Raw genomic sequence first — 26,727 nt, 5'->3', positions numbered from 1 at the left:
GCTTGATGACTCACTGCGCCTTCTTCCTCTGCCTGGTGCAGTGTAGGCAAGAGGTTAGCCGACTAGGGGAAATTAAAACAATGTTGTACATTATATTGGGACCAGCCATCGAAAAGCCTACTTTGTATGCAAGACCACAATGCTGAGATATATGAAGAGCCCTAGGCTAAGTACAGAAGATAATTACATTTGGAATTTTACTGAGTTAAGTCATTTACAACTTCAAATAGTTGCACAGAAAAATCAGCCCAAACACACTTAAACTTTCTGTTTTGACTTTTCAGGATAAAAAGGATTTTTTTTTTAAATTAGTTAATATCTTATATGACATTGTGTTTTCTGGGAGGACTTTCCTAAAAAAGTATTTTCTCAAGCTACTTAGTTTTTCTGTTCAAACTAACAAAATACAAAGTTATTAGAACAGTATTTATATAAACAAAAGGCACGTCATAAAATCTTCTGATTTGTGTATGTATGTCTTTGGAAATAACTTTAAAATAGTATGTTGATGGACAAAAAGAAATAGTAGTAGATTTAACCCACTCTCAAGTATGTTTAAAAGCACAATAAAGCCTTAAAAACACTGCATTCTGAGATTGGGGATTTAGCTCAGCGGCATAAGTACCTGCCTGGCAAGCATGAGGTTGTGAGTTCAATCCCAGTACAAAAAAAACCCCCACTGGATTCTACAGAATAAACTATAATTTATTACTCAAATTTTTATGATGGTGACTTTTATAAAAGTGCTATGTTTCTGCATTTATTGATAAAATCAATTCCTTAACGACAGTCTAAAGTAAATTATCAGAGTTGTTCTGGTTTTCCCAGTTAGCATTTGAGTGTTGGGCCAGTGTTACTTGGAACTAAGTATCTATTTTATTAATTATTCTTGACCCTCCACAAAGAGCAGTCAACAGAAAGAAAGGAGTGATCCCATCACTTAGTCAAGTGATTGTCTCCTGGCAGCTTTACTCAAGTTATTTGGTCTGTGTGACCCAGAAGTGGTACAGATTGAGGAGTTTTTTTGATTATTTGTAGATTTCATGTGATCATAGATTTCTTTTTATCCTTCAGTCTTTAAGTCAAACTGAAGGCAAGTTTTTCAAGTTGGAATAGAAAGCAAATTGTCCTGGCCGAAGTTATGTTGTGGTAGTTACCTGTGATGTTCCAATAATCATTTTGCTTGAGAGCTTGCTTTAATGGAGGAAGGGACGGGCCAACATTGACAGGTTCTGTTTCTTCACAGCTTGAAACAGTTGCTAGTCTGATACCATAGTGCTTGTCAAACTATAGACTGCAGGCCTAACCTCATATGCTGAAAGGTTTTGACATTTTAAATGGATAACAAAAAGGTATTTAAACAAAAGAAGAGTATTTCATGACAGGTGAAAATTATTTGAGATTTGATTTTTCAGTGCCAGTTTTACTGAAACACAGCCACGCCCCTGCCCATTTGTTTACTGATGATCTGTGATTGCTTTTACACTGCAATAGCGAAGTCAAGTAACTGCAATGGAAGCCATATGGCCTGCAAAGCTGAACATATTTATTCTTTGGCTCCTACAGAAGTTTGCTAAGCAAGCCCTGGTCAAGAGGGGTCAAAAGAGAAAACAGTTTGGATTACATTATTAGCAGCTTATTTCCTAGGGTTCCTAGCTACCTAAACTACAGCCTTTCCCCTGCATACCTCCTCCTTGTTAGGCATGGGATCTAAAACTGTCTAGGAACTACATTGCCCTCCTAGCAGCTTTATATAACAAATACTTGCCAGTTTTGGGGATCATGAGAAACTGGTTACTCATTTATGTATTTATTTGCTTATTCATTTAGCAAAATTTACAAGAAAACCTATTAACTAGCAAGAGCCATGCTGGCACCACTACAAAGTACAATGGTGATGAATACTGATACAGCTGACCTCCTGTTTCTTCTATTCTCGAAGGAAAAACAGTACAAAATAATTTTCCAGTGGAATTATCTATTCATTGAATGATACTAGATCATGCCAGTGGGTTCTAAAAGACTTGAGCCCGGCATGGTGTTACACTCCTGTAATCCTAGCAACTCAGGAGGCTGAGGCAACAGGATCTCCTCAAGTTCAATGCCTCCTGAGCTACAGAGTAAGTTCAGGGTCAGCCTAGACTACATAAAGATCCTATTTGAACCAGGGATCGAACTCATGACCTAGTGCATACCAGGCAGGCACTTACTGCCCACTGAGCTAAATCCCCAGGTCTTTTATTTTTATGCATTAATTGTTTTTGAGAGAGAAATCCTGTCTTAAACAAAAATATCAGAAACTTACTTAAAAGAGAGTTTCATTGATAGAAAGGAGCCAAACAAAAACATAATTTATTTATTGAGTTATGTTACTCAGGCAAACTAACAAGAAAATGTTGATAGATTTTAGTATTTGAAGAACCCTTGCCATGACAGAGTTTATATTAGGACTTACCAAGCTTTACACCTCTTTGGGTTGCAGGCCTGGTATCCTTGAGGACACTTGGATCAAGGTGCAGTTATACTCAAAGCTCATTCTTTGTAGACGTCCTGTTTCTCTAAGATTTAGCAGTTTCATGTTTGTGTTGTACATTTGCCATTTCATGCACCTGTATCTGAAATTGTAGTTTTTAATGTACTTAAGGATCATAGTGCCCTGAGAGGAGAGAATGGGGAAATCCTTTACCAGCAAGAATACTGTAAAGGGACATGCTTGTACCTGGGCATCCGTTTCCCAGGTGCTATCCCCAATCTTCATCCTCAGACCATACCTAAAGTAGATGGTCTGGAACATGACTAGCCTGAGGGCAACTTTTCCCCTAAAAGAGGTATTTCCCAGTCCAGAAAGTACTTAAACCTCCAAATATCTCAGAGTGTTTTACACAGTTACCATTGATTCACTCAAAGATGAAAAGCATTCACACCACTAAGTACTACAGTAAAGAACAGTTAAGGTTTGAACAAGCCCCCAAAGATAATAAGTGTGTTAGAGTGAGAGGTTCAGTCCTCTATGGCCTGGACTCCTAGAATGATACTTAAGCCTCTACTGTTTATGTCTTATAGAGGCCACACATGTATCTCATTGTAAAAAGAAACCCAGTGAACTCAGCCTGGATCTTAGGGCACCAGTAGTGGAGGCTCCATATGTCTAGAGGATCATGAGAAAAGGACTCAACAGAATTCAAAGGGCAAAGTCAGCCCCAGAAATGATCAGAGCTGGTGAAATTTTCTTGAGTGTTGCTCTGTATACTTCTGCAGTACCTTTGTGTCTGAACCTTAGCAACTTCCTCTGACCCAGAACAAAAGTCTCTTGTGATACCTCCCTAAGGAATTAGATAGAATTAAAAAAAAAAAAAAAAAAAAAAACACTGTTAGCTTTCCAGGATAATGGCTAGAGATGTTTCCCTTCGTAGAGGTGTTGATACAAGACTATACTTGAATTAGACTGAAAAGCCGCCTGTAAAACGCTGATGGTGAGATTTGAGACAGGCAGGCAGAAATCAAGATGATGGAGTCTTAGTCCTAATCGGTACTATGCTTGAGAGCTGCCCTGTCCTCTTGTGTTTATGACTGGATTCACAAAATGGAAGTTTTAATAGACATGTCAGTTAAGAAAGCAAGCTATATCGGCATTTTGGAAATTTTTGTTGACAGGTATAAAAACACAGTGAACATTTCCTTAGTAATGCACTATTTACCTATAGAATCACAGAGAAGTGGTAATTAATTCCATTCTTATGTTGCCCTTTTTCTGGTCTCACTGAGAAAGAAGAGGGATCAGCCATCCAGTTCACAACTTGAGAGCATTCCTTACAGCGTTTTGTTACTGTAAAGATAGCTGTCATTTCTTGGTGTTTGACCAGTGAACAAAATGAGGGTCATTTCGTAGGAGCCTCGCCCTATAACCCCTGAGAAGTCATGTGAGCTCCTTATAGTATAGACAGACATTTTAAGATTGCATCTGTTAAATGTTTGCTTCTTTTGATAGATTCTTCTGAGGCGGTATACAGAGAGTTGGATTAGAACAGGGGGTGAGCAAAATTATCCCAATGGGTATACGTGATCTTATATAGGCAGTGAAATGCCGGTGACTCCTACCTGCATCTCAACCTCCAGAGGCCCCCATCCTTACCAAGACAGAGGGACACAGACACAGGAACTGGGAATACTTGAGATTGTGTGGACTTCCTACCCCACGTGTTACAGCCAAGGTAGTAAAGAAGCACACTGTGCTACCGTGATGGTTGAGCACCCTACTGTACATGGGCCTGGGCTTCAGAATCTAAATTTATGTTAATTCCATTCACTTGAGTTCCTCCAGGTGGGGACAGTTATAAACAGGATCATAATTCTGTTGTGGGAGAGGGGAAAAACAACCAGTTTAGCAGACAAGAAAAAACATAGTTAGAATTTACCTCTTGTAGAAAGTGTAAGACTTTAGTCATATAGGTACATTTTTGTGGCAGTGTAGATGGATGTTAAGCTGCTCTTGTGACCAGGAAACGTTGCCAAATCACCATATATCCTCCTTGGTAAATAATACCTATTTATTTTGGTACCAGGAATTAAACTCGGGACCTTGTGTTTGCCAAGCAGGCCCATATGCCACTGAGCTATCTCTCTGGTCCCGGTAGTACTTTCTGAACGAGAAAATAACCTTGAAAAAATGACTTATTTTTCTGTATGGCTCACAGGCATAAAGTTCAAGACAGGTGTCCCTACCTAAACGATTTTAACATGGACCGTAAAAACAACAAGAGGAAAGGAATCACTCAACTGAATGGATCTGCTACTGCTAGAAAGGATGGGAATAACATGTAGCTTTTGTTTCTTAATAACTTTACTGTTTAGTCACTACAGTGTAAGCACCAATTTTCAGCAAAACTCTGGATACCTATAAAGTGGCCTATCCTTCACAGTAGTTTCTTAGATAGGCTAGAGCAGTGAGCCTCTACTGCCTCACCAGGCAGAGTTTTTATGAGAGACAAGGCACAAGTGAAGGTGATTGCAGAAAGAGATGGTGGCAGGAACTTTCAGCTTGAGGAAGCCACTTGAAAATTTGTCCACCCTGTGGGGTAGAGAAGGATAGTTTAAAAATAAATTTTTTCTTTTTAGAATTCATCTTTGTGTTCAATACAAAATAGAGTGACCAGTGTTCAATTCGCTTGCCTAGGATAGAGGAAATTACCAGGAGTTGAGATTTTTTGTGTGAAAATGGAGAAGGTTCTGTGTATAGTGCTGTGGCCTGGCCAGGCTGCTGTCCATGAAAGAGAGCTGTTGAATGCCCCAGGTTTATTCTTGAAAGGCATTCATACAGGATCTCAAACCATTTAAATAGGTATTTATTAAGTGCCCACTGTGTATCCCAGGAGCTTCACATGCCTAATTTTATCAAATCATTACTCTTCCTCTTTGAATAGTTACAGTTATTATGTCTTTCCTAGATTCTCACTTTTTTAAAAAGTAACTTTTCAGAATCAGTCTGCCTTACATCTAGTGAACATATGTAATATAATGTTTCTTCTTGCTCTTCAAAAAGGTAGCACCCAGTCTCTAATGTTTTTTGGGCCTCATAGAATCAAAAGAAATTTATACTACCCTTATCTGCCCTCATCTGATGGAGGAGGATGCTGAAGTTTAGAAGGTGGATACAGCTCTCTGAACTGGTATTGAGCAGTAGGCTAAGTCCAGAAGGCTGCCCAACCTTTGTAACCCAGTCTCCTCCTACTGCTCTTACAGTTGTGCAGAGGCCAGCGAGGCCCTGTGGGTTCTGTGCTTCTTTCCATGAATTGCCAGTCTCTGGTCTTAAAACCCAGTTTGTGGAAACATTCATCCCCCGCCTCACTCCACAGCTCTGCACACGCTCTCCTCAGCAGTCCTTGGCAGTTAGCAAGGCTTGAGCCCCGTGTCTGGGAACCGCATGAAGTTTTCTAAATCATCAACAGCAGAAACTGTAAGCTCTAAGAAAATGTCAGTAGGGAGAAAAGTGCACAAGTTTCAGTAGCAGAGGGAGACATTAATCCTAACACAAATCAATTACTGCATGGACTTTGTATGTGATTACTCTACCATTAGCGATGCTATTTGTAATCACACCAGCTCTGTAGACTTCAGCAAATATATTATCAGTAATGTATCCCCCATTGGACCTTTCTAACCCCATTCACAACAATGCTCAGGACACTTTGTCACACCAGTGGCCTCACAGACCTTCCTGCTTCGGAGCAGAGCTCAGAGTAAGTTCAGAGCATGTTGGGGACAGCAAGGTCCTAGCATCATTGCAGCCTAGTGTTGCCAGTGCTTTGTGACTGGAGCCAAGAAAAAGAAGAGAGAACGTGTCTAGGTGTCTCACTTCCACATTCTCTTTTGGAAACCAAGACACTTATTTTTCATAATTTAAAATCCTGCCTAACTCTAGAAGCATTAGAATTCCTAGACTATGACTGAGTATTAGTGTGTGTCTGCTTTAAATGTCAAGAGAGTCTTTAATAATAACATGTGAGGAATGTTAAGATGGTAACAGCACAATAAAAGTACAGAAATTCTTTGATTGGGATGAAATGAGCCATAGATTGTCTACCACCTGAATGCGATAGTGGATGGTAAAGAAATCTTTAAAAGTTTTGAGTGGTGCTCAGTTTGGAAGAGTTATGAATTACCATAGGTTAATAAAGTGGGGAAGAATAAATGTTTGGTAAAAGCTCAATTCAGTAAAAGAATGGGTTGTACTCCTCGCTGTAGCTACTGCTTTGTGTTTTTCTTCTCCTGATCATACCCACTTGAGAGACCAGTGTAGCTGAATGTACCCTAAGTAACTGAACACACTCTGTCTAAATCAGGTTAACTTGTTTGGATAACCACTATATACAAAAGTCCTGAGGAAGCAGCCACTGTTCCAGGCATAAACAGACCATGACAGAGTAGTGTCTCCTAAACTTACGTGCTTCTACTTGGACCCTTGGGCTCTATTGTTAAAAGCACCTGTTTCTAGATCCCTCTGTTGAAGAGTTACTATAAAAATTAAAATAAGTCATCATGTTTTGTTTTGTTTTGTACTGGAGATCAAACTCAGGACCTCTCACTTCCCAGACAGGTGCTTATGCCAGTAAGCTAAATCCCCAGCCCATAAGTCTTCATTTTAACGGGGATTATCATGGCACCAGAATTATCCAGACTTGCCTGCTCATAACATGGGCCCTGTTAAAATCCTGGCTCCTCCACAGAGGCCCTGCCTCAGTAGGTCCATCCATGTTGGGATGAGGGGGAGAGACAAAGTCTGAGTTTCATGGTTGTTATACCAGGTAATCCCTATAATCCATATAGTCATTGTTGAAAAGCATCATATAAGGATCCTAGGCTTCTCTCTGCCTTTTCTCAACTCCACGACCTCAGATATATTAGTCTTAGGAGCCTCAATTTTCCCAACAATAAAACATGAGATTAGTGCTATGGGACTAAGCCACAACATCTTCAGCAAAATGAAGGTTTGGTCCATCTTTGTATGTGTTCTTAATAATTGTAGCATTTTTCATGCAAAACCTTTTGTTTATTTTCAGCAGAGTTTTGTTTTTCATGAGGGAGAATTGGCCAGATTGGGCTTAAAATGGCTAGTCTTTCTGACAAACTTGTAGAGTAAAGGTGTTAAGTCATGTTTCCTTTTCTCTGCTAAAAGAATGAGTTATAATCTCCAGAGTTTCTATCTCTGATGATGTTAGATGGAGCTCCTAGCCTTCAGCAGTCATCATGGGGTCTGAAGCAATACATAAGATCCCAACTTCAACAGCCTAGACAATCTTAAAACCTAATTAAAACCATGGCTAATAGAAGAAGCAGTGACTTACACCAGGTAAAGAGGGGAAAACATTTTCCTAGAATGAAAAGAAGAAATAGAAGCAAAGAGGTAAATCTACAAAAAGTAGTCTTACTCTGTCTTACGTTTTCTGTTCAGTTTGCTTTTCGCAAAATTATTTCTCTTTCCAGTTACCTCAACTGCACACTCCATTGAATCCCTGTAATATTAATCCACACTGTAAACATACACTCAATCAGTGTAGACTAGACTGATTACACATCTCTTTTATAAAAGAAAGTAAATTTTCGAGCATACATGAAGCCCTGGTTGCTGTGTTGGGCCTCTTCTGTGCAAGAACTTAGCTCATCTTCAGAACAATCCTTCAGAGTTCAGAGATGATTATTCCTTAATTAGCAAGAAAAAGTAAGTACAGGGAAGAGCATAGGAAATACTTAGGTCACCCAGCCAGAATTTGAACCCAGAACAGTGTAAATGTTGAACATGCATTCTTTATTATCAGTCAGCTGGGCTTTCAATGACTTGGTGTACAATAGCCCCTGTGCTCATAACCCCCAATGTGTAGCCCATTGTCAGTTCCTGTATGGCATATATTTATTCCATGCTCTGTGGGAAAGCTTTTAGAGAGTAATTCTTTTGCTATCACAACATCTTAAAAAAATTTGTTTGTCAACCAAACTTTTTGTTGACCTTTGTTCTTTTTTTGTGTAATGTACAGTTTAGAAGGGAATGGTGGAATATACTTGCTAATACAAATGTGTTTGTATTCTCATTATAATAATGAAAGGATGCTGAAAAAATTGATGGGGATGGTGAGCTCATGAAACAACAGCATTAAAAAGTAATAAAGGAAAAAAAAAGTAATAAAGGAAAGCTTTCTGAAAGACCAGTGAGTGCTAGAGATACAAGACTGACATCTAAGAAGGTATAGTTTTAAAATTTGTAGATGTTTCTCCTTTACCTAAAATACAGTGAATCTGGCATGTTTCTTTAGTTGTTAAAACAATTGCGTTAGGGCTAAAATTGATTACCTAAAACTCATCCAGAAATACATTACATGTCAGTTTGCATCAGCTAAAGAATACAAAAGTTGGATTTTTGCATCTGTATGGAATTTTATCTGCCTCAATAAAGGCAAAACTAGGGTGGTAAAGTTGAGTTCTCTGAGTCTTCAAAATGGATGATGAATTTTAAGTAATGGAAATGTAAGAAAATATTCTAGGTGGCTCTTACCTTCAGGGTTATGTATACACTTTGTAGGTGTGTTTACAACAAAGTGTTAACTGCCTTGGACCAGATGCTTGATCAGATACAGAGATGATTCCATGATAGATGAAATATAGAGCTGGGAATTTGGATTTTCCTTTTACTAAACTTGGTCTCTGTAATTGCTACATCCACAGTGTTTACCCCCAAATTAAGTCATAGTTAATATTCAGCAGACTCTTCAGTAAATGACACCTCTCACCCTTTAATTTATATTGTTCAGCAGGGCAGGCTACTTCTTGTTTTTTAAAAGAGCAACCTATATGCTGTAATTCTATCTACTCCGTGACAATTTTAAAGCCAAACTTTTTTAAAATCCAAGAATATTTTGATTTTAACATCAAAAAACTTGAAGAACACTTAAAGAAACTTAAAGAACATAAAAATGAGTAACTGTAGAAAAATGTCATTCCCAACATTTTAATTGTTCTAAGGGAGCCACTTTGCAAAACTAAATTCCTTTAGCATTATGTACTCAGAGTATCTTTTAGTTTGGCTGTTCAATAACTTAGCAGAGAACATAAAGTGGCTCCTAATATGGTATCATTTTCATTTCCTGTTTGTTGAAAGATAAATGCTAACACTGTGAGGCTTTTTTCTTCTTAATTTATTCCTCCCTGAACCACAAGGGAATAAAAAGAAATTTAAAAAAATTCAATGTGATATGACTTGAGTCTGAGTCATCCAGTTAGGATAAGCTGGAAGCTTTTTCTCTTTTTGTCCCTTTCCCTTTTTTTTTTTTTTTTTCCTTCCTCCCAATTCTTGAGTCCTTTTCACCCTAAAAAATAACTTATCAAAAAGCAAAGCATGTTTGGTTCTGGGATAATTTTACACCTCCAAAAATTGCTTTTTAAAAGACTTAAGGTGAATGATGTGACACATAGTAAGTCTCTCCCTAAGAAAATATTCTCCAAAAGTACTGAAATAAAACTATCTATAGTCAATGATTTGCATGTTCTGTTTCATTAATGTCATCTTCATTTTCCTCTCAATCCCATAGATGCTTTCTTAAATGTATCTGTATCTTCTGTGGATACATTTTCCACATCTTTTACAGAAGTCATATGTCGCCTATGCCTACCTGTCCTGAATTACCAAGATTGTCATCATGTTAAGCAGTCCAAAGCAAGCAGAAAGACTACACTATCCAATAAGTAGTGAGTGCCTGCTGTGCACATCTAGTAGACTTATCTGTGACATAAGAAGATAATTTTATAAAGATATGTAAATTATTAGTATCAGACTAGCACACAGCATGTCCTCAAATATTGAATAAATGAATAAACTTATTCTGTGTTCATTTGAAGATGGGACACCATCAGCCCTTTTATCTCTCTCTCTTCCTTTCTGTCAGTGTCACCTGCCAGCACTGTCTTAATCTATGCTTAACCATAAATAAGATGACGCTAATTTTGCACAGATGTATCCATCTGTCTAGGAGTTCCTCCACAACCACAACAGATAAATTTATGAGTTTTAGCTGCCTACCTCATTTTCCTTTGGCTTCCTTGTGAATAAGAATGGTTAATAAGCATGATTCATATTTGTCTTTAGCTGTCCATGTTCCATGGGGCTTCTTGGTGCCAGCAGGTCTAGAATATCCCAGTAAAAATCTAATACATCTTGAGTTGAGAAAATTACAATGCCTCCTCCAGTTACTTGGAGTTTGGCTATAGACCTATAGATTTCAGAAACAGGCAGTGAAAATGATTCTGTCATGTGCCGTGGTGGCATAGTTGTTTGGAATATGTCTAATGTGAAGCTTTAAAACAGTCTGTATCTGTATTCAAAAAAATAACCAAGCCTTTTCTTCCTGCTAGCTTGCAAAAGACAAAGAACGGCTGCAAGCCATGATGACCCATCTGCATGTGAAGTCCACAGAACCCAAAGCTGCCCCTCAGCCCGTAAGTAATGCTCCACCAAGTAGCAAAAAACAGTGTAAAATTTGTGCTATTCGTTTATGCTGCCGTGTCCCAGCGTAGGAAGAAGGGACAGCTCCTTTGGCTGGAATAAATGTCAGAGGCCTTCAGTTTCATTAACCATTTCAGTGTGCCAGGCATTTGTGGGGACACAGTATGATTCATATGTGAGGCTCACCATGAGACCTAAGAAGCAGCTCTTCTTTGAAACAGAATGGTGTTAAATGAAGGTACTAAAGTGTTTTGTGGGAGCTCTCTGGAGAAAGGAAATCACTCTGGCAGGAATGCAGAGAAGGTGGCCAGACCATGTTAACAGAGGAAAGCAGCATTTTGCCCTGGGCAGGCTTAGAAACAGTGTTATAAGGGAAAAGGAGCAAGGAGAAGTCCCACTTCACTGTAACAGGCCGAAGAAGGAAAACACCAGTAAAAGTGTGAGAGGCTAAATTATGGGACTATCTCGTGGTTCCTATGGACTTTGAGATGAAAAATTGCTCCTTTACAGTCAGGGAACCAAATATGTATGACACATTGAGATTACCTTTTATTTTTAGAGAATCTCCTGTTTCTTGCCTTGTTTCCTTTTGCTGGACTTTGAGATATGCCATCCCAGCACAGACAATTCATAGCGAAGCAGAGGATTGGGCATCTAGACCCTCAGTGCTGCTTTAGACCTCACTCCTTGTCATGAATTGATCCCTTTTGCCATTGTATTGCTCATGCTTCTATTTCTAAAAATTTCATAGTACTTAAACTGGTTATTCAAAATGGAGACAGTGCTTTGCTCCTTGATTTTAAGATTTGTAAAATTTAAAGGTACACTGCCTTTATTTGATTTTGCTGAAAGTCACTGTGTGAAAATTAATTGAGCGTTGACAATTTATAGTTAGTACCAGCAATTTTAATCAATATGCAATGATGCAGCATAATAGCAAAGTATTGGTTTATCTGTTTTGACTGATTTTTTCCATAAATAAAGCAAACACACACCCATATATGTATGATTTATGATGATAGAAATAAAACGGAGTCAGACTATTAACCCAGCAAATATGGTAGCCTGCCAAGATGCAGTTGGCAGACAAAATTAATGTCTGAAACAGAACACATTACTGAGATATAGGACATAAAATCATTAAACACTTCACGCATCCATTTTACTAGGAAACAGTTCTTAGTTTCCATGTATTTCACAGTAAATGGCTGTTGAGACTGAATTAGTAGGCTACCAAAAAGAAAGGAGGAAAACAAAAAAAAACCCAAGCCATTCAGTATTGTGGAGTCAGTCATCAACAATGCTTTTCTTTCCAACTGCTTTTAAAGAAGGTACCTGGAAAAACATGAATTCAACAAAGCCTATTGGTGAGACCCTGATGAGTTGGCTGTCTTACGGAATAGCGTCGTTTGCCCCAAAGGGCTCTCAAGTGCATTGAAACTCCTCAGGTCCTCAGCTGACTTTAGTGAAACTTTTTCCTAGGATGAAGTTTGAGCCTTTACTCCTAGGATTGAAGGAGAGGGCGAGGTTATCTCCTGTTTCTTGATGGATAAAGAACAACCATGATAGAGTCACTACTGGCCTCAGCACTCTACTAATAGGCTCATTTTATATCATAGTCCTCCTTGGTAAGAGGAAGGATACATCTGAAGAAATGGAACAGCAAACCTCCAGGAGTGCCCAGGTAGCAAGAGGCCTGGGTGTTGGCTGGCAGCGCCATACCCAGGTTACAAGAGGGCCATTGCCAAATGTCCTTGTGGACCAGGGCTAAGCAACCAGTAAACAGGAAAAGTAGCTGGGGAAGAACAAACAGGGCAGGAAGGTTTGTCTTGATTAGTATAAAAAAATGTTTTACGTTCTAGAAAATTATAACTTTGAAGGGGACCTCCTACTAAATTTATTTTTAACTGTTCTATTGAAAATTCTCCACCACTAGTCAACATTATCTCTTAGTAGCTCAGCACAGTATTTCTTTATTAAAAGAAATAGGCACGAATATTTTTGACTGAAAAATTAATAGCTTTTGAATTCATACACAGCAGGTTTTCTTTTGCAAAGAAGTCCAATATCGCTGCACAGCACTTCTATAACCATTTATTTAGAGTCCAAGTCAAACCTTTGACAGCTAGAGCAGCGCTACAAGCCAATATAAAGAACTCCAAGATGTAAACCAACAATAGGCCGTCTGTGTGAGGTTTGCCATTGTCAAATACATAGATTGTTTGGATTAGTTTATGTAAATGTACTGTTGTATTACCCTTTGAAAAAAAAAGATCACATTTGTATATGAAAAGTGGTTCCCTTCACAGGCAGCATTATAAATTCCTTATCCTTTAACTTACATGTAAGAAGTAAAAATTGGTGCCTGACAAGCAGATATTGTGTGACACTCTGTTGTCGGAATGAACCTGCCTTCTTTTCATTTATTGGAAAATAGAAAATTTTATTATAGATACCATCTTATAAATCAGGAATTATTAAAATATGTATAGGTGAGGCATTGGGAAATTAATTATAAAAGATAGACGTGAAATGTTTTGCATAAATTTTCACTTTCTTGCCAAGAAAAAAATAGTGAGAGAGAGAAAGAAAAGGCACATATGAACTGCAAACCCTTGATGCTTTCAATTTTAAGGACCCAGAACTATCTGGTGACTGATTCTAATGTACAAAACATTTCCTATAGCCTTAAATTGATTTATCCCACCCTAACTGATAGAATGCCTTAGAACTGATAGAATGTTTGCTTGAATATTCTTCTGGAATCAAATTTGAATCAAGCAGTCACTGAGATTCAAATCTAACCATAGATGGGGAGTTTAGTGTTACAACCTTTCCAGTAAGTTTATGAAGTTGTTTCCTTTTTCCATTTCTGTTTAAGAGGAACTTTGTGTTTATTTAAAAATTCTTAGTCACTAAGTGATAAAACACTGCTGTAAATGTTGCCCTTCACTAAATGCCATTTGGGTAGTAAGTGTCATTTGTTGTATCCAGTTGTCCAACTCATCTCCACTTCATTGCATCAAAGAAACTGCCAACACGTTCTTGGATTGTTCTTACATCAGCTCTGAGCTGTATTTTCTGGATCTCAGTGTAGAGCTCATCTTCAGATATGAATAGTTTAAAAGGGCAATGTCCCAGATTGTAGGTGTTGATCTGAGCTTGTTGCACATGGGAAGCAAACATGGGCCCCACTAGAACAACAGTTTCCAGTCTTCCTGTGTCCCTCCAGCTCCCTCAGTAATACGTTCCTGCTGCTGCTATGCCCTCTCAGAATTATACCTAGGTCTCAAAGTGCAAGTTGTTTCAGTGGTACCTTGGTTCATGAACATGTTTGCAAATAATTTGATTTGCATGTTTGCAAATAATTTGGTTCACAAGCAAAGATGTTTGGCAAAAGTTTGTTTTTTTGCTTTTTGTTTTTTTTTTTTACCAACTGCATCAGGAGAGGAACATGATGATGGCCTTCTTTCCCACACGAATATGAACATAGCCATCTTTTCCAGAATCCTGGAGTGAATTAAATTCGTGAACCAAGGTGCTACTATATTCTGTCAGCAGTGTTTATTGGACATGTGATATACTTAACAATAAGTAGTTCGATGAGAAAGGCTTGTCTTTGCCAGTGAGGTATTTGGAATCTTGTGAAGGAAGCTAACAAATAACTACATTTACACACTACCAAGGCCTGGATTGTACGGCATGTGAGCGGGGTTAATGAGCTGGAAAATGGGGTCGAAGAGGACTTTTTTTGGAGAAATAATGTTTCTGCTGTAATCTAAAGTGTAAATAGGAAGAAGTGGTAAGAAACCAGCTTCTTAGATCTGCCCTGTGATGGTGAGTGGGTGCACCTGTCGTGGTGTCTTTGAGGATGGGAGCTGGGGCAGAAAAGAGGGTAATGAGAATTAGTGTGGCAGAAGAAAAGGAAGAGCCAGCATCACCTAAGTGAGGGAAACTTTTCTTACTTTACTGTGTTTAGTGTTTAAGGCTTTGAGCCCTGCATGGAAAGCATCTGTGAAACTTACCAGGACAGCTGTTAAGTTGGGTACTTAGAGTAGAAACACTATTCTTGATTTAGGCTTAGCATGGCCAACTTGGTATCTTTAAGTTTTAAAAGATTCTTTCTGATAGAAAATGAAGCAAAAGAAAGGAAAAAAAAAACCCAAGAAAACAGTAATGAAAATGACTGATAACCTTTTGTCTCAACTGCAGTAAGAGTCTCAAAAGTAGACAGCACTACGTGCAGCGCAGTGCTTGGAGGTTACTGTGGCCTGTGCTCAGCCTAAAGTGGACTTGCCAAGGTGTTTCCTGGGAAGAGGAGGCAAAACTCAAGAGGACAAAACAACAAGAAACATAGCTGTTAGGACTTCATTACGTTGTTAAGGATTACATTTAAAGACTTTTCACCGTGGTGGTGTCAGGAGAAGATTGTAAAACCTGTTTTACAATGCATGAGAACATGAGAAGTTTGCTTGGCTTTGGGGTACTCCTGCACATCAGAGAACCACTCCTAATCTCAGAGAAACCACATTCTTTCAGATTTGATGGGCAAGTAATTATAGTGTAGGTACCAGAGCCTTCTTTATGAAAATATCATAAAGCACATTTGGAATGAAATGCAGTATTTAGATTTTCGTTTTTACACATTTTCTGGTACTCTAACCATGGCAATTAGGACTGTTTTGAAATAGCTTTTAGCTACTAGAAAAACAAAGTGCCCCCCCCCCAAAAAAAAGGGCCTGTTAACTCTTCTAGAAATGACAGATGATGTAGGCTGCTGGGGCCTTGCTGTAGAGTTGGAGAAATAATATCAGGACATCATAAAAAAGGATCCTCAAGTGCAACACACGAAAAGTGTGTCATGGACTGTTTTTCGTTAAGTCACCACTTCTCACCTCACCTCAGGTTTTATTGTTTCTGATGTCAGTGTGGCTGTTTTTTGTTGTTAGTGCGGCTTTCTGAGCCTCTAGGCCAGGCTGAAACTGGGAAGGAAAGCAAAGGCTCCTAACAAAAGCCTCCAGCTGCTGCCTACTGTCCTGTCTTCTCCATAGTCTCCACCACTGTCATCTCTGAACTCAGGGATTCATGCCTTGAAATGCAGCTCCCGGGCCCTCTGCAATTCTGCCTTAGCTGAGCAGACCTGAGCCTCTTGGGTCAGTAAAGCTACCAGTAGAAAAACCGGTTCTGTGAGCCTGAAAGTTCCTACTATGCAGCCTTGGCTTTAGTGTTTTGGTTTCAGGTTTGTCTTTTGTTCTCATAATCTGTTTTCATGTGAGGCAAGAGCACAAACAAAAACAAAAGACTGGTTCTTATGGGAATACTCACAACAAGGCTGTTTCTGTCTGAGGTTTACATCAGCCATTTGTTTTGTTTTGTTTTGTTTTTTTTAATGTGAGTGACTCATCTTTACACTGGAGAGGAATTGTTGGTGAAAAGCTACAGATTAAATTTTTTAAAAACAGGATTAAGCACAGTATTGGGTAGCTGATAGGGTTGGAATCATGTTGATGGCAAAACATCCAGGATATTCTCTCTAATCAAAGAAAGGGCAAAACTGTGCCTGAGAGCATGATTGTTTTTATTTTTATTTTAAAAACTATACAGCAATATTAAGTGACATAAGAATTTAACTTTTGGCCAGAGTTTCAAAGAGATATCTTTGCCGAAATCATCACATGATGGAAACTTGCCATGTAAAAAATAATCAGAGTTACTAACTTTTCTAAACATAGCAACTTCTTTTTAAATAGAAAATGAACACAATAAGAAAAATGGACTTTCCATTAGGAAAAGAAACCCTCCCATCCCAATCCCTTCCTGCTCCATGCCCCGGAAAAAAATTACTTTTTTTAAAAACCTTAACTACAGTCAGAAACATGATGCTTTCATTTCTAATTGATGATTATATTAAGATTTAATAATTTACAATTAAGATGAATATTTCAAGTTTATAGCAGAATCCACATTGTTCCTGATTTGCACTTCTGTTATCTGTGGTTAATTTTTTTGTGGTCCGCTTTTTTTTCATAAAGACCTTAATTGAAAGAGTTGGTTTGGATTGAACGGAGCCTATTTTGTATCCTTCCTCACTTTCCATCTTTTCTCTCCTTTGCCAGGATGGTTTCTCCTCATGACAAGCACGTGATTATCAGACAAAAGTTTAAAAGTTAAGAAACTTCTATAACAGCTGACAGGGTTGACATTTCATTAACTTGTTGGTTCAGCCTTCAGATGATTTTGTGTGACAAAGCACCGTCTATTTGGAGTTTACAGCTTTTGTTCTTCCTTCCCTCACAGACTGTAGTCATGTTTAATTTGGAATCTGGGCTCCTTTGGCAAATTAGCAATTAGAACAATTTTGTGGGAATATGTATATGTGTCATTAGTTTTCCTGCAAATTAATAGCAAGGGCAGAGGTCAGACAGAAATTTTCCACTTGACTGCAGCTCCTCTATAGAGACTTGGCACTTGCTTTTGGAATGGCCACAGCTGCTCTCAGCCACCCTCTTCCTCTAGCAACTGTCTTCTAATTAGTTTACCTCATAGCCATCATTACAAATATTACTACCTCCCCTTCTTGAAATAAAATTACTGTTTCTACAAAATATTCCAGTGACATCTTGCACCACTGCACACTGATGGTGGGGTCACTCAAATGCAGCATTTAATCATTAGATCACCTCCATCCGCGTCTCCTAATTAGAGTCCTTACAATACATTTTTATCTGGTAATTAGCTGAGATTCGCTGCTTCCTCTGTGGCTTATTAGAGACAGCCTAGCAGTGGGTGCGAATCGTAGTGTCATTTGTCAAGGCTGCTAAACCCCCTCTCTGCTCTCTTCTGGTACCATGTTTATTTCTACTTGCTACCTGTATTCAAAAGCATCCAGGAAATTTGTCCGGCATCTCTTTTTTCGTGGATTGTGCAAACCTGGATGGATAGTATTTTTCCTTGTCGTCTTCACTAGTAGAAATGGTAAAAGTATTAGAATCCTGGCAGGGTCTGCAAGGTTCAGATCCTTTTGCATTTGGTGACTGGTCTATTAGGTGTGGAACTGGTCTGTTAGGTGTGAGCAGCCAAAAAGAGAGAGGGGCTTGAAAGTGTACATGAGTTTTACTTGTGACAACTGAATTAGAACTCAGTTTGACTTGGTGATCTTCCCCACAAAATGGGAAAGGAACATGTCTCCTAAAATATCTTAAGGACATTTGTGTCCATCATTTTTGTTATGTTTTTAAGAAAGTTGTGCTGTGTTTTTAGGGTGATGGTCTTTAGCTGAAAAGAAGTAGACTCCTTCCCCAGAACTGTGTGGTTTGTGTGTATGTTTGCCTTTAGCCAATATGTGCTTTCAAATGGTAAGCACTGAAGATGGGCAGTTGTGCATTTTATTCCTGTTTTTGTCATTACAGGACTAGCAACCTATGGCTACTTAGGAGTGTTTATTGAATGTCATTTATAAACAGGGTTAAAAGGTACACACTGAACCTTTTACAAAATGATCATAACAGAACAGTGAAACTAGCATTTATTTTTCCCATTAACTAGAAGTAAGGGAATTACACAGAGGGTCTAGGATCCTATTTGTAGATGTGTTGAGTTTTGGTCCAAGTTGAATACATGGACAAGCCTCGGTTTTCCTTCTCTGTAAAATATGGTAACATCTCATATAGTAGTGAGGGTGGGTTGATCATTGAGGCCATACAGGGGCAGGTGTTTTAAAAACATTTTTGTAAATCTTTGCCATGAAGCTTTCTGAAATGTTCTGATAGTCTTTAGCTCAGCAGCATCTGAATTATAAAAACTGTATTTATGAGCTCTATGCACTAACTTCCTTGACCCTCTGCTCCAGCAGATGCTAATACAGTCTGTCTCTGGACCTGGTCAGTGATTAAGGCCTGAGACAAGGAAGGGTCAGCCCCAACTTTTCACCATTTGACCTCTCGGCTGCTGTGGTAAACTGTTAGCACGAGGTTTGCAAATGTGTTCACGAGGTCAGGTTTTCTGGTGAGTTGAGATGGCTGCTCACCATATCTTCTGACTTGCTGGGGGGTGGAGGGGGCAGTAAGAGTTGTGCTATTTCAGTGGCTTCTTCTCCAGCTTTTGGGTCAGGGCGGGGCTCTGTGGTTTGCTGAGTCAACCTTCAAGCTGAGAATTGAAAGAGCACAACTAACTACTCAGCCCAGCACTGGACTCCAGGTTTCCATTTTTCTTAAGCCGTAGGGGATCTTTCTTTTCATTCCTTGGAATTCCTCTGAACGTATCAGGCAGGATTTTCTTGGCCTTTCTCATAGAGTGTGAGTAAAGATTGTGTCTTCTTAACATATCAGAACTCTCTTTTATTGTGTGCTTTTAGGGTACCATAAGACTCTCCTTTTCAGTACTTTTCACAAATAATGCCTCGTGCTAAAGATTGACTGTAACTACTATGAAAGAGACGTATTACTTGGTGAATGAGTTGAAACCTGGTTTGAGAAAGTGTTCAACCAAGATTGTTTAAGTCTGTTGGATTGAGGGAAGGTTTTTATCTGTGTCTGAGCAATTTTGTAAATGGTAATAAATATGCTAGAAAGAACCAAGCTTTTCATTGCTGAACTTGTAGAATAGTAATTCGGTTCCAATAAATTTTGAGAAAGGATTGTCCCTTCTAGTATTTGTAAGACTAGCACTCTAAGGTGAAGGTAAGACATACGTAAATCAGAAAGGCACTCATTCATTTTCCCCTGTGTTATTTCAAATAAATAATAATTCACTTCCTTACTTGAATCGGTAGATTGTTTCATTTTCATGGAACGTTTAAAACTTGAAAGAAAAATATCAACAGAAATCTTAAAGTTCTGAATCTCTCAGAGGCTATGTTCTTTTTAGATTAATAGATGCTAGTCCTTTATTTGATAGAGTTTAATAGCCATTGCCCATAAAGCTTTTAAAGATTAGCCTCTGCCAACTGATAGAAATAAATGATGGTTTCCTGGCGGAGGGCCAGTCTTCAGTATGAGCCTAGGCCAGACATTCACGGAGCATCCCACATCTGTGAAGTTTCATGATGGAACTGAGGAACCCATGCTGCTGCTCCTGCTGGCCAACATGGCAGCTCCTAGTCACATAGGGCCATTTAAAGTAAAATCCATGAAAATTAAACAGAAACTAATTTTTAGAAAAAGTGAATAAACAGAACTTCTCAGTTGGGCTAGCACATTGCAGAAATTTTTTTGAACAGCTCAGGTTTACGCCTTGGTATCTCACATAGTCTTCACTCCAGCATCTTTCCTCCCTGGTGCTGCTGAGGAGTCTGAGGTTATTAAAGTGGGGTGTGATTAGAGAAATGTCTTGACCCAGAATTCTCAAACTCATTCTGCTGGATAATCCCTTTTAACATCTGTAAACATCAATTTGGCAGTCTTTGGAAAATACCTATCTCATGGAAAAAAGAGAGAGAGCATTGCAAGAGATAGCTTACACCAAACCTAAGTGAATCGTTTATAAACACGTCTACTGAGAGAAATGACACTAGCCAGACATCCTCGGTATCATGCCTGCTGGATGTGAGATGCTTTCTTGGTTGCTCTGTTTCTCTGAAGATCTTCTAAACCTTGTTCTTTTCCTCACAGCTCAATCTGGTATCAAGTGTCACACTCTCCAAGTCCGCATCAGAGGCTTCTCCACAGAGCTTACCTCATACTCCAACAACCCCAACTGCCCCCCTGACTCCCGTCACCCAAGGCCCCTCTGTCATCACCACCACCAGCATGCACACGGTGGGACCCATCCGCAGGCGGTACTCAGACAAATACAACGTGCCCATTTCTTCAGGTAGCTGCTTCATTTTTGCCTCCTGTAGAACTGTAACATGCAATTGTTGTCCATCAGCCCCCTTTTTAAAGAGTGATAATTAATAGGACAATGATTCTTATTTAGCAGATATTGCGCAGAACCAAGAATTTTATAAGAATGCAGAAGTTAGACCACCATTTACATATGCATCTTTAATTAGACAGGTAAGTAAATAACACAGTATGTGAAATCATAGCAAAAGGTGTACGGATACAAGGATATATTATATTGATGAAATAGATTTAAAACCGTTTAGTATGCAAGCATGTTAAAACCTTTTCTATAAGGTTTTTAAAAACTGCAATATATAACATAATTGCTTTTGATTAAGTATTACAATACGATGTGATTATTAGGAAATTCATTTCACACAACAGTGAAAATGAGCCTGTTTAAAGATGGCAAGTCAATTATCACAAGCTACAGTAATCTCTGATCCCTAGAATTAATCTGAGCTCTAAATAATTACTGAGCTTTAATCAGCTAGTGAAATGTTTTGCATTTCTCTTTGATTCTGCTTTATGAATGACTAATAAATTAATATTTCTGTATGGAAACAGAAATAAAAACTCAAAACAATTAGATAATTTCATTTTGAGTTTTGCTATTGAACTGTTAAATGCAACGATTAATCTTAGATCATTTTGTGAGACCTTTCTTAGGATTTAGCTCTGAAACACATATATTTTTAAGAAATGGTATAATGACGATTCGGCTGAATAGGTCATAATTTATGTTCTTGATGCTTTTTTATTTACAGGCCATTCTTGAATCTCCAGAAAAGCAGCTAACACTAAATGAAATCTATAACTGGTTCACACGAATGTTTGCTTACTTCCGACGCAATGCAGCCACGTGGAAGGTAAGCTTTCTCTCAGGCCTCTTTTAGCCTTAGATTTTTACTTTTATTAGGCAGGGTGGTTCTTGATAAAATGCAATTATTGGACTCCAAAGAAGTTACATTTATATTGCTTTAATGCACGGAAAGTGCCCAATTTATAGGAATATTCAATTGGGAAGCAAGTTCCATTGTGGACTAAATGCTAAGAGGGAAAATGCCCATCATGCTGGCAACAGATACGTGGATGGGCCAGCCAGGAGCACTATCTCTCCCCACTTGGAATACAGAGAAAAAAGGCAATGACACTTTTGCCCTAGTACTGAGTTTGTCTTATTAGTTACACATACCTCGTACTTTTGGGTGTTTACCGCACCCAACATTGCAGAGGCAGGGGTAAACTGTTTTTTCCACCATTAGCAACCCAGAGAAATTATCAAAGTGAACATAAAACTTTCACTGGTTGGACTAAAGCTCATCTATCCATTTAGCAGAAAAAGCTGTGCAATCCAAGTAATAGCACTGTAAATGGACACTTCTTACAGGGCAACATGTTTTAAGGCAGGAGATTGTCCCTCAGAGGTTCATAGATAACCTGAGGAAGAAAAGTAGCCTTTAAATCATGGAGCTTTATTGTAATACCATTTGCTATAAACCAGGTCAAATTCTATAGCTCTGTTAGATGCTACCCAGCAGTGTTTGGGGTCATTCTCAGCATTGCTCATTCTCAGCTCAGCAGCTGTTTCTAGTGTCTGTTTTTCTTGCTTATAGAAGAGGACACATGCATGTTGGCATTTGTGTGCTCATATTTTTACTACCTGGAATTCTAATCCCTGCACTCTAAAACATTTAGACAACTTTAATACAAACATTTTAGGGTTTTTACATGTCCTTAGTCTAAATATGATAGGGTTTTATTATAGGATACAAATAAAACTTGCTTTAATTGAAGTAAATGCCTTCCCTACTAGTACTTTAATTTTACATGGGAGGAAAAAAAACCCATATTTCCTCTATTAAATTTATGATAAATGAGCATTTTAAAAGAAATGGAAGCCAAGTGCAATACCATACGCCTGTAATCCCAGCACTTTTAGGAGGCTGAGTCAGGAAGATCATAGGTTTGAACCAGCTGGAACCAATTAGTAAGACTCTGCCTCAAAATAAAGAAAAGCCCTGGATTCAATGCTCACTACTTCAGAGAAAAAATAATAATAAAACCAGAAAATTCATTAGGCCAAGGGCCCCTGAAGTGGGGAACCTGTGTTGAAAATCTTACCCCTTTCTTCAGCTTATCTTGGAGGAAAAAATACAAAGACTCTTTAGCTACAGATGCCCTTAAAAATACAGGAAATAGAAGAACAAAATAGACATTTTCTTCAAATTGCCTTTTATAAATATCAAATGATCAAATTTAAAAATAATCACCGGTTATAAATATAAATTTAAGCTCAAATCTTCAGATACAACTTCTTTTCTGCAAAGTGCAGGAAAAAGTATCATTGATATAAACAACCCTAGATGAAGTACTTAATGATTCCTAAATACATATAATTTTCTCTGGGTGTCTTTATTGATACTGTGATCTCAGACAAAAGATGAAATGCCCACTTTAAAGTTGTGACTGAAAAGAGTTCACCCATCTTTTTTGGAAAGTTTCTTATTTTTAGTGGCTTTCTGCTAAAGTGAAGCCCTGGAAAACAACATTTAAGTTTTGGCCTTGCATCTTATAATTATATGGCTGTGTCATTTAGCCAGATGTACAGGAACTCTTTTATTACAGTGGCTTCATAACTCTTTGAGTTCTGTACATCTTGATACTTACTTTAAAACATCAGTGACTAGAAACAATGTCCATTTTCTCTCACCTGTGTTTCCTACATTTGTACATGTTCTCTGAATTCTTAAAGGAACTTTGGTTGTATTGTTTGTATCTCCTCCATCTTCTTCAAGGAGATGATCTTTACCATCCTATCCTATCCTATCCTATGCCTTTGTGCAACTCACTTACTTAAAAGCTAGGTCACAATTTTATACACAGAGAATTTACCCTACCAAGTAATACCTGTGAAATGCCAAATATTTTTAAAAGTTTTATTTCTAAGCAAATCTATCAGGATTTTTTTAAAATCAGGGACATCCTTTGATAGTCTCCTCAATATCATGAAACTACCCCAGTTACACTGATGTTATTCAAAAACTCTTTGGGAATTTATCCCATGGATTCTCCTTATAAGAAACTCATCACACCATGCAGTAAAAATTGTCTCATTATCTTCTAAATATTCCTTTGCAGAGAAAAAAATATAGCCTGAATCTTTATAGTTACCAATTATGATTATCCAAAAATGGAAACATCTCTGAAGGTATCAAGATTTGCCACCTGTATTAAATTCAGAGAGCAGATGCTGCAGGTGGTGGATGGAAACTAGTTCAGGGTGCAGAGTGGCTGAGCAACAGCAATGTTATTATAGTGAACAAGGGCTTACAGTGTGTGAGGTGCAGCACATGCATTAGCATCTTATGCTACTGTTGAGGTGCTTATTTCCTATGAGGAAAAAGTTTTAAGCAAGTCTCTTTACCATATCCTCATGTCCAACAATGGTTCTGCATCAGTAAGTTCAATGAGGCAGGACTAAAGAAAGTCATGCTTATTTATGGACCCAGCCAAGGTTGTGTTTTCCTGAAACTCAAAGTAAAGATGAGATATTGAAAGCTGCTCAGTCTTGAATTGAGAACCCCATCTTTGGTAGACTTTAATAGATTATAAACCTGAAGAGTCACAGGTTAGGAATGGCCAGAAATGGCTTAGAAACATTTGTGTGCAGAAACCTTGAACTACAGAAATATAGTCCTTTTGCCATCAACAGTCTTGCTCATGTGTTCCTTGGCATTCATTCAGTTAATCAAGCTACTCAAGTAAGTGCCAGATTTTACATAAATTAGGGAAGTAAGAAAGAGCTTGATCGAGGATACTGATCCCAAGAGAGGTTAAGTCACCCGCTGATTCCGCTGGCTATACAAGGTGATACTCTCAATGGTAAAATCCTGTCTAGAATTCTCCTTAATAAAGCCCATGTGTAACTTTAAAAGTAGATACTGCCATATAGTTAATATTAACTGAGGCTTCATCTTTCATGGAATACTAATTATCCATTCTTTTTAAAATGAGAGGTAGATAAATCTCAAAAAAATTAGTTCTGTTTCATATATCTCAAAGTCATAGGAATAATATATTCAGAGTTGTATTATGAAACCTATTTCGGGATTGTATTCATATTACTAGTATTTCCTCTAGCTAGATACTACCAGAAACTAGATTCTAAAATACTAAATTAAATACTAAAGTATAATTGATTTATATACTTTTGGGGATTTTTTTTTTTAATCAGAAAAGACCCCCTCAAACATAAGAGTGTCCTCCATGTGGGTGGTAGCTACAATTCTTGGGAATGGTTTTACAAATGTGGACTATTAGGCTGAATGTACTGCTGTTGTTGGAGTCTTTTCTTACAGAAAATGTAAATGTTCTCTCTTTTATACTTGCTGCAGAATGCAGTGCGTCATAATCTTAGTCTTCACAAGTGTTTTGTGCGAGTAGAAAACGTTAAAGGGGCAGTATGGACAGTGGATGAAGTAGAATTCCAAAAACGAAGGCCACAAAAGATCAGTGGGTATGTCCACCATGTTTGAACTTCTTAGCCTAGCTTGGATTGTGCTAACAAGTATAACGTAGAGGCTTTGGCTGCTAGATGGTGTTAGACCAAAGAACTGGTTTCACATTGTCTCAGTTAAGGGAAGCAAAAAAGCATTTCATCCCTCCTGTTTTGTATACCCACCAGTCCCCCTGCCCTGCTTGCTGGTCTTTGTTGCATCACATGCTAGTAGCTTTTAGGTGGCAATGCATATTAACCCTCACAAACCATTTGCTTATGCTTATTGCATTTTATTTTCTTTTTCCTGTTCCCTGTATTGGATGTCTGTTCTGCCCCCAACCCCGTCTCCTTTTGTTGCCACTTCATCTCCTTTGCTGCTGCTCCTATCCCAGGGTGCCATTCGCACCAACCTCTCACTGCATAAGTGCTTTATCAGAGTAGAGGATGAGTTTGGGTCCTTTTGGACAGTTGATGATGAAGAGTTTAAACGTGGCCGCCATATTCAACGAGGCCGTCCTCGCAAATACTGCCCCGATGAAAACTTTGACGAGCTTGTCGCACAGTAAGAGCCTTTACTTGCTTTTGTTTTATTTTTCTGCTGTTGCTTTGGCTTTGCATGGTTGACTCATCCCATGTAGTTTTGCATTTCACCAAGTAGCAGTGCCACAGCTTTCTGCAACGAAACTAAATTGTGTGATTTGTACATGTATTTCTCTCGTTTCTCTTTGGTACACCAGTGCTTTGAATAATGCTTTTTTGGCATCTTTAATGCAAATTATTGTGTTTTGATTCAGCAGCTTGCAGGGGCCCTATGACTAAATATTTTTGTGTGTGTGACTCACAAGTCCTTGAAGTCAAAAGGAGATTTTTATGTAGAGTTAAAAATGTGTATGTGTTAAGATAAATTTGTTTGTTCACTTAGTATTATGTAGATAATAATGAGATGTGTAAAATGTTGCAAGTATAGGGGAAAATTGGTAATATCATGTATATAATACTTCCTTAAAAGTTCACTGATAAATTTGGGTAATTTCTTACTGGAAGCCATTCAGTATCTGTCATACAAGTTTTTAGTTAGTTTGTACTAGGCCTGGGACCTCTTAAATCGCTATCTTGGCTTCCTTTGGGCAGTTGATATGGAGACAGCATCTCATACTTGTGATCTGGCTCTGCAATACAGACGGCAGCCCAGCCTCCCATTTTGCTCAGGAGTGAACTTCCCCAGCACACTCTCCTCTCCCCATAAATGTGCCTTGGAAAGTTTGGGATCAGAGGAGAGTCTTTCCACTCATTGCCAGGTCCCCCCGCTGTGGGTTCAGTGACTTCCCAGCACAGTCCCCAAGCTGCTACCTTCCTGTTGGAATTGGGCAGCTACTACCCAAATCTGATAACTACATGTGCTGGGATTTTATCCT

General features: G+C 38.4%; 1 protein-coding gene across 13 annotated transcripts in view; it reads left to right on the top strand.

The window, feature by feature from the left end:
• Positions 1–26,727, top strand: part of Foxp1 (forkhead box P1) — a 562,135-nt gene that overhangs the window by 520,348 nt on the left and 15,060 nt on the right. For 10 of the 13 annotated variants that reach the window (XM_063260468.1, XM_063260472.1, XM_013156482.3 and 7 more), the window contains 5 exons: positions 10,897–10,980; positions 20,596–20,797; positions 20,903–20,982; positions 21,579–21,680; positions 25,209–25,330. In XM_063260468.1, the coding sequence (XP_063116538.1) occupies positions 10,897–10,980; positions 20,596–20,797; positions 20,903–20,982; positions 21,579–21,680; positions 25,209–25,330 (590 nt within the window). The remainder of the gene's footprint in view (positions 1–10,896; positions 10,981–20,595; positions 20,798–20,902; positions 20,983–21,578; positions 21,681–25,208; positions 25,331–26,727) is intronic. The other 3 variants (XM_063260471.1, XM_023566584.2, XM_013156479.2) reach the window with 1 other exon arrangement.

This window comes from Cavia porcellus, unplaced genomic scaffold (assembly GCF_034190915.1).
Source record: "Cavia porcellus strain 051 isolate PalLab524CR breed Dunkin Hartley unplaced genomic scaffold, mCavPor4.1 scaffold_13, whole genome shotgun sequence".
NCBI classification, from domain to species: Eukaryota; Metazoa; Chordata; class Mammalia; order Rodentia; family Caviidae; genus Cavia; species Cavia porcellus.
Note: the sequence above shows the minus strand (reverse complement) of the source record. Positions and strands in the feature narration are given on the sequence as shown.